Here is a 9,352-nt window from a genome sequence, read left to right as displayed (position 1 = left end):
ATTTAATGAAAAAAATTTAAAAACTAATAAAATTAATATTAAAAAAGAACAAAAAAAATTTCAAATTATAAAAAAAAAAAAACAAAAAAAAAATGTATTTTTTATTAAAAAAAAAATGTAATTGATTTTTATTAAACATATATATTTTGTTTTAAAAAAAAATCAAAATTTAATTAAAAACAAAAAAAATAACGTTTTTTATTATTAAAAACAATTTAACTTTTATTTCTATTTTTTATTTAAAAATAAAACTATTCAACAGATCTTTTATATTTAAAAAAAAAAATAAACCTATATTTTATATTTAAAAAAAAATTTACATTTTTTAAACAATGTTCTTAAAAAAAAAAAAATTCACCATTATTTTTTGTTATAATTAAGAATAGTTTTTTTTTTAAACCATTTTAATTTTTTTTTTTATTTAAAATTTTAAAAATTATTAAAAAAAAATAAAAACTTTAAAAATGAAATGGTTTTTTTTTTACTTTAAAAATGAAATGGTTTTTTTTTTTAATTAAAAATTTTAAATTTTAAAAATTAAATAAAATTTACAAAATTAAAAAATTTACAAAATTAATATGGTTTTTTTTTTTTTTTAATTAAAATTTTTAAAATTAAAAATTTTTAAAATTTAATTGTTTTTTTTTATTAATTAAAAATAAATAAAAAAAAAAATTGGCGACGCTCCGCCCCCGGGCGGCCCGCGGCGGCGCTGCCCGGGGCGGAGGGCAGCCCGCGGCGGCGCGCCGGGGCGGAGGCCCTGCTTTCTTGATTCACCTGCACATCTAACATATATGATAGAATTAATTTCAAGCAATGGCTCTGCAGCAAGTGTTCATGTCGCTGGCCTGGCTGCTGTTCTCTTAGGGGAGTGTATTGTATTCAACAAAGCAACTGAGGACAACAAAAATGCCTTCATGATACTTGATGCAATCAGCCAAAGGATTGGACTCACAGCTTATTTCCACATATGGGAGGAAATGCAGAAAAGTCCGTTGTTTGTCTCAGCAGCTTCTGCATCAAGGCTACCAAAACCATAGGCCCTCCGCCCCGGCCCGCGCCGCCCTGGGGCGGAGCGTCGATTCCGCTCCGCCCCGGGCGGCCCGCGGCGGCGCGGTCAGGGGCGGAGGCCCTGCTTTCTTGATTCACCTGCACATCTAACATATATGATAGAATTAATTTCAAGCAATGGCTCTGCAGCAAGTGTTCATGTCGCTGGCCTGGCTGCTGTTAAGAGTGTATTGTATTCAACAAAGCCACTGAGGACAACAAAAATGCCTTCATGATACTTGATGCAATCAGCCAAAGGATTGGACTCACAGCTTATTTCCACATATGGGAGGAAATGCAGAAAAGTCCGTTGTTTGTCTCAGCAGCTTCTGCATCAAGGCTACCAAAACCATTGACAAGATCAACAGCTGCTGAAGCTATCAGCATTTCAGATGTACAAGATAGGCAACAAATTTCCGATACTCCAGAAAGTGAAAAAAGTAACCTTGACCCTTTGTTGACTTCATTTTATGATGCAGCATTTATTAACTTTATTAAACACTTGGAGCCTGTAGTAAGGGAACAGATTGTGGAGCTCTTTAGCCGTCCAAAAAGCAAGGTCGCAATCATTCCAGCAAACATGGAACAAAATGATGGAGAAAGTGACAGTGATTATATTGTCCGCATAAAGTCTTTTGTGGAAAAGCAATGCCATGAGATGCAGGTGAATACTTCGAAACATTTTTCAAGAACCATTTATATATATATATATATACATACACACTCGTGATGCTTTAATTTCTTCATATTTTGCTGTTTGGGTCATCTGTTTCTCCAGGATCTTCTTGGCCGCAATGCTGCTTTGGCTGATGACCTTGCAAAGACAAGAGGGGGCATTGCATTTACCAATGATTCAAACTCATATATAAAAGGAAATGACAGCAAAGTGCAAGCAATAAATGGAATCTCTTCAAGAATTGAAGCTGATAATCTTCGGCAAGAACTTCAAGAATCTCTGAATAGAATTGAAACACTGAAAGCTGAAAAAATGAAATGTGAGGCTGAGATTTCAACTTACAAGCAACTTGCTGGGAAATATGAAGCAGATTTGAAAAGTCTGTCTGATGCATACAATAGTCTGGAGCAAGCCAACTATCACCTTGAGCTGGAAGTGAAGAGTATGAGAGGTGGTGATGCATCCACACTGCCAGATTTGGAAGCGATTCGTGAACAGGGAAGACAAGAGGCACAAAAGGAGAGTGAAGTAGAATTGAATGATTTACTGGTTTGCCTTGGCCAAGAGCAAAGCAAGGTGGAGAAGCTTAGTTCAAGGCTAGCAGAATTAGGGGAGGACGTTGATGCCCTGCTTGAAGGAATTGGAGACGAAGGTGAAGTTCAAGGTGATGATGAGGATGAAAATGAAGATGAGTAAGAAATTTTTGGCTCATTTTCTCTCGCTCATGTAAGTTGCTTGTGGTGGATAAAAATTAAAATTCTGTATGAAGCTTCTCGAACTGTTGCAAGTCGAATGAATGAAGCAATTGATACTTTAATTAGACTCAAGATTATGTTTCAAATTCTTGTACATGAGGTATGTCATTTATTGGGAACATATTTAGAAATATTAATTACAGAAGGTTCCTTGCATCCTTAACCCGTCTTTATCATGGGACTGGCTTTCACATATGCAAGTTTTCAGTGAGGCCAGAATTAATTTGGCGAATTCAATTCATCCAAAGGGTTTCGCCAACTTGTATGACTCTGACTTGAGTTCACTTTTGTAAATATAAAAATTCAGTAAACAAGATGATTAATTATGTACCATATTTGTTGTTCAGGCATTTCTAGGCTTGTTTTGATTTATTTCACTGTTATGATGCGGAACTCCAGACAAATTACTTGTGGGCTTTCATAGCATATTTCTAACTTGGGAAGCTTTAATATTTTCAGAAGTATTGCATATTGAGTTGACTAAATACTGCCAATTTCCTTCCCTGGTCTTGGGTGCATAATTGCTCTGCTGCTGTTGATCATTATGATGGGAATCTGATATCTGTATTAAAAATATTGCATTTTATCAATTATTGCGTTTCTTTTCTTATCAACCGATTGTGTAAATTTTAAGAAAATCTGTAAGTTTTAGTAATAGTAATTTATTCATTCTCTTTGAATGGTGTCTTATATCATCAAATTTGGCTAAAATTTTGAGGGAAGTATGCTTTGAGGATGAAAGGTTACAAAGACCTTGAAGCTACCAAAGTTGTTCAAATTTAGAAACATATCTAATGCAGAAATTAAAAACTCTAGGCTTTTCTAGGCATATTTATGATGCAGAGCTCAAGATCTCAAGAAACATATTTACATTGTTCAGGCATCTTTAGACTTGTTAAGTTTTATCTGAATGTTATGATGCAGAACTTATGAAGTCAAGACAAACCACTTGAGGGCTTTCATAGCCTGTTTTTAACTTGGGAGGCTTCAATTTTTCACAAGTGTTGCATATTGAGTTGACTAAATACTGACATTTTTCTATCATGGTCTTTGTTGGTTGCACAAATGCTCAGCTATTGTTGATCTTTATGATGGCAGGTTGATATATGTATTAAGGATATTGCATTTTATCAATTATCCTGTTTCATTTCTTATCAAACTACTGTGTAGTTTTTAAACAATATTATAAGTTCCAGTAATAGTAATTCAATCATTCTCTTGAAGTGTCTTATATCATCGGATTTGGGTTTAATTTTTGAGGGAAGTATTGTTTGATTATGAGAGGTTATAAAAGCCTTGAAGCTACCAGAATTGTTCACTTAAAACTCTATTGAACCATTGGTAATAGGAAAACGCTGTTCACTTAGAACTCTATTGAACCGTTGGTAATAGGAAAACGGGAGTATGAAGAAACTAGTCTGGAACACAATTTAAATGATGGATCTTAAAAGACTTAGAAAAATAGTTGTTTGATCCAAGTGTACAGTAAGGTTTGATTATGAGAGTTTATAAAAACCTTGAGGCTATTAAAGTCTGAGTTTAGGCTTCTGTGATGTGGATAACTTTGAATTGATTCTTCCAGATCCATCACAACTAGATATTTGAGTCAAATATCTAGTTGTGATGGATCCGGAAGAATCAATTCAAAGCTACCAGAGTTGTTCAATGAAAACTCTATAGAACTATTGGTAATAGGAAAACGGGATTATGAAAAAACTCATCTGGAACACAAGTTAAATGATGGATCTTAAAAGACAGGAAAATAGTCATTTGATCCAAGAAGTAAAGTCATGTTGTTAAAGGGAACAACATTCAATTTGCGTTTGGGAAAACAAAATTAAAATGATGTTAGTTGGTCACCTGTCCCATCAGATATATGGATATAAATTTCAGGACCCATATCATACAAATTTTTTTGGGCTTTCAGCACCTATAGATCCTACATCATATAACCATTATTGGCCTGCAAGGCACAAAGATTTGTTGAATGATACCCAAGTTCCCTAGCCCTATCAATCTTCCTAATTTCGTTTTTCAAATATGACAAGGAAACATATTATGAGCCATATGGATTCACATGTTATGAATTTTATAGGCTCATATGGTCCAATGAACATGCATTGCATAATTGTTATAGGCCGAGGCATAGAGTAGTTCATCCATTGTTACAAAAATTGTAGATCCACACCACCCTATTAGATCACATTTATAAGACTCTGGGACAACATAACATGAACCTTGGGCCCACATGAAATGACAATAGGCTTGCTTTATGATTATGTTGCATTTGGTAAAGAATTGTTGAAACCTATAATGTATCAGCTATAACTCATGTTGTCTTTGTCGTACACCTTAACAAGGATATTATGATTAACAAGTGATTCTAAGATTTCGGTAGGATTAGAGATTCTAGTCCTTTCTATGATTTCTTCCCAGCTTAAAATGTTTTCTTCATTATACTATATTGAAATGGTGACATGTAACTTTGTGAGTTGTCTTCGCTGTACACCTTAACAAGGAGATTATGATTAACAAGTGACTCTAAGATTTTGGTAGGATTAGAGATTCTAGTCCTTTTTCTGATTTCTTCCCAGCTTAACATGTTTTCTTCATTATACTATCTTGAAATGGTGACATGTAACTTTCTTTCATCTAATTTTTTTTTCCTCTTTCAACAAGGTACACTTTCAAAGTATAGGTGCCTATATAATCTAGCTGTTGAGACCAAAATTGTAATATTTTGATCACAACACTCCAAACTTCGTAAGGCTAAATGAAGTAAGGAAATATTGGTATCTTGAATCTATAGCATTAGAAAAACAATATAGACTTCATATACATGAAGTCTTAACATAAGAGCTCTAATTCAAATATTTTGATATTTTTCAATTTTTATAAATTTTAAAATCTTCTTCAAAATAAAATTGAATAAAATATTTGTATACATTATTAAAAGTTATAAAGAATGAAAAAAAAAATACAAATATAAGTATATCAAATGGATACTTGAATCTAAAATACACAAAGAATGTAAGAAAAGTAAGGAAATTATTGTAGTATTAAATGACATAATATTTTAAACTATACTACTTTGTGGTCAATTTTGTAGAATTTATAGTTGCAAATATGCTAGTAGGATGTATGTAGCAAGCATTCATTGTGTTGATGTAATAGAACTTCTTAGTTTGCCTTCTTCTGTTGAAGAGTATGACCTCAAAATTTGATTTAAATCTCTCAGTTTTTTGTTGTGTTTCAGGTGCGGATTTTATAAAAATATCTATTCATCAGTGTTTATAAGAAGACTTTTTTTTTTTTATTCATGCCATTATTTCGAGATGTTGAAATTTAGCTTTTGAAAAAAAAAGTCTTCTTCCAGAATCAACCCTTTTCATTTTGAGGGTGCTTTTTGGATAATTTTTGCGCAAAAAATTGGTTTTCACCGCCATTTTTAAAACAGCCGCAAAATTGACACCTAAAAAAAAAAAACATCGTTCAAGTATACACACTTTTCGTTTTGAGCATTGTTTTTGTGGTTTTTTTGGGGTTTTTGGGCCAGAGTTCCCGTTTTGAGTTTATAGTTCCCGTTTCAAAGTTTACATTGTTAACTGTCCAATGTAATTCCATAGCAAAAGTGAAGTTCAGATGTAAGCACAAGATTGCCAAACTGTGTTTAAGATTAAATCATTGGCATGAATTTCTAAAAACTTTGATAAGGAGTAGTTGGATTGTATGCAATAACTTCAACAAGAAAATAATAAAAAGAAACTCACCTAACATCTCACAATATGTGAGCAAATCTACTATCTATTGAGACCAACTTTCGTCTATCGCACCTTTCAAAAAACAATAAGGAATTGATTGGTTTTCTTTAACAATTTATTTCTATGCTAAAAAAGTCTAGAGTGAATCTTACAGTATGTGACATACATTCAAAATTCCAATGTTGAAAAGATTGAACTCTGGAATAACTTGGAAGCTGGCAAGGATAAAAAAACGGGACTCTAATGTTGTAAATATTGAACTCGGGAATAACTTGACAAGGATAAAAAAAATGGGACTTGGGGAAGGTGAGTAAGATAAGGTATATTATACGGTTTGGGGGTTGCCCCGTCCCCCCCCCTGCCCAAATAGTTCCACTTTCCAACGAGAGTATTAGAATTGTTGAACCCTAGGCTTAGCTTCTTAGGTAATTTTTTGCTTGCTTGGGTTTTCACTTCATATTCCTCATGTCATCGTCAATTGAATAATAATTTGAGTCTTTCGAATCTAATCCTTTTCAAGATCAAAATAATCCTACTCACTTTTCAAGCCTTTGCAAGTGAGATAAAGATACTCAAGCTCAAGTTGATAAGCCCATTCTCTAGCTAGTGACCTCTTAACACATCCTGCTTTCCAAATAAACCTTTTAGAGTAGTCCAGATCTCGTTGGGTGAACTTGTTGAATCAATGTGAAAATTAAGATCGAGAGATATATATAGACACAAAAGGTTGTGGTAATGCTCATAATAAGTAATAAATGTAATATCTCTCGCAAGGGGGGCAAAGATTGACTATAGCATGGTCAATGTATTTCTCCACCTAGGATTTGTCCCCTTTATCTAGATGGAGGATTACTTGCTTGTAGGAGTAGCGTGTTTGTTTGGACACGATGAAGATGGGAATTGACTGAGGATGGGACTGAGGCTACGTATAGATTTAAGGAAGTTGAATAAGTCACCATAAAAAAAAAATAATATATGCTAAGAATTGATTATCTCTTTAACCAGCTCAAAGATTCCATATCTGATATGTGTAGATCCTATTTAAGGAACATCACTCTACCCTGAATCCCTTATAGTTGGTTCATAGTCAATCCTAGATAAATATTTCCAAGAGTCAGGGTTATACTAGAATGAATTTGTTACGGAAAAACTCTCTTTCTTTCATCACAAGAGGCATCTCTGGGCTTCGAGGATGAAGCAGGAGATGGATGACTTCGGTTGAGGTTTGTAAGGATCATAAGAAGGGGAGGAATTATAACAACTGTGATACATGTCATTGATCAACCAATCTTAGGAGGAGCTCCCACTTAACGTACCTCACCCTTTATTTACTCCCTCCCTTCAAATCCCTTCAAAGAGATCTACAAATATTTCAGTTTGAGGGGAAGAAAGAATTACAGAAAAAAATGTGAAAGTTTCAGTCCAACTTTCCACTCCATTTCCACTGCTTCCCATTCTCAGCGGTATTTACTAATAATGTTCATACAATTCTACATAACATTTTTATCCCAACACATCCATTATTTGTGTACGTGGGAATTTGTATAGGCTTGAGGAATCATAACAAAGGGAAGGATCTCCCTTGAGCATAGCGAAGGGTTATCCCTTTCCCGTAGCTAAAGGTTATCCTATCATAAGGACTCATAAAATATGACATATTGAAAATCTCTTAAACCAAGGTGATAACATGGGTCCAGAGTAATTTTTCAACCCTAAACTTGTTTTAGAAACTTGGAAAAGATAAAAAACAATATAAAAAAGGTTGTAAGGTTTTGGTTTGATTGTTGTGGATGGTAAATATCATGGACTAAAATCATTTTTTCTCTTTTCCTCTACTTTTGCATTAAAGATAGATACTTTGAAAATGATAAACACTAGTAGGAGCCAGTGTCTCTTGAAGAAGACCTTCAGTTTAACAAGTGTAAAATGCCTAGATTTGTGAAAATGCTCTTCATGGGAATTCATAGCCAACATTCACAATCTTCCAGTGTGAACCTCTTAATCCATGGTAGAACATAATAAGTACCTAACAACATAATTGCCTAACAAATATAGACATACAAGTTTGCACCCCATTCAAACTCAAAATTTAAGGCTCTCAAACCATATTTAGCATGGAAACCTATTGCTATCATTCTCCTCAATTCCTATTTCTCCTTTAGCTAATTGAGAATTCATGCAAGCATCATCGAGGCTATGCCTATGTAGGCTAATGAAAACCATTCATGTTTTCCTCTTTCTTTGCTCGATGGATCTTTAAAGGAGAAAAAGAAGGAAGAAGATTGGGATCTCATGGTCTTCCATTGAAAAACAAGGCCCTATTAATTTATAAAATTTTCCCAACTTATCAAACCCTACAAGGTCTCTACAACATAATATGCAAATAAAATGGTTGAAGTCGGAATGAAAAAGAACCAAACCTACCCAAATTACAAAGGATGTGCAATCACTAAAGATGGGGGAGAACATGGGTGCCTAATAACCATAGAGTAATGTTTCAAGCCTAAGCTGCACTAACTTAAAATTAAAAATTAAAAATTGAAGATTTATTGGGTGTAAGTAGTGTTGTGGAGAGTAAATATTTCAGATTGAAATCATGTTTTATTTTATCTCTAACTTCATCGAAGAGAAATCCTCTCAAATGGAGCAATATTATAAGGATCCATGAGTATGTTTTGTTAAATAAGACTTCTTGCTTCATTATAGAAAAAGAAAATACTAAAATTTAGGAAGACAGTTTTCATAGGAATTCATAGAAAACATTCATGAAGATGGTCTTCATGGGAATTTATAAAAAAACATTCACAAGTGGCCAATGTGGGCCTCCAAAGCCATAGTAAGAACATAGGTGTTTGATAGGTGCAAAGTTACCTTGATATACACTTGAACTTAAACTCAATATTTAATATTCCGAAAATGCTTCATACAAGAAAAATGTCAGAGCATTGAGAAGTGCCAATCTTGTAAAGCCCTAATCTTGAGCAGAGCGTATATATTTCGACATATGGTTGATAAGGGTTTATAGTAATATAATCTGGTTTCTATGATGTGCAGTATATTGATTGGTATTGTGGTTAGAGTGATCTCACTGTCCTGGTTGTTTAAGTCGA

The 9,352-nt window shown here is 33.6% G+C and overlaps 1 protein-coding gene across 1 annotated transcript; it reads left to right on the top strand.

Annotated features, from left to right (window-relative positions):
- Positions 1–1,242: 1,242 nt before the first annotated feature.
- LOC149149488 (golgin candidate 6-like) lies at positions 1,243–2,814 on the top strand. Its single transcript, XM_089440806.1, has 2 exons — positions 1,243–1,714; positions 1,829–2,814. Exons 1-2 carry the CDS (start codon positions 1,283–1,285, stop codon positions 2,420–2,422), a joined length of 1,026 nt encoding a protein of 341 aa, XP_089296932.1. The 5' UTR covers positions 1,243–1,282; the 3' UTR covers positions 2,423–2,814.
- Positions 2,815–9,352: the final 6,538 nt, after the last annotated feature.

This window comes from Pinus tabuliformis, chromosome 9 (assembly GCF_031772625.1).
Source record: "Pinus tabuliformis cultivar Carrire ecotype Pingquan chromosome 9, CPIR1, whole genome shotgun sequence".
In the NCBI taxonomy this organism is placed as follows: Eukaryota; Viridiplantae; Streptophyta; class Pinopsida; order Pinales; family Pinaceae; genus Pinus; species Pinus tabuliformis.
This window is presented reverse-complemented; position numbering and strand designations above follow the sequence as displayed.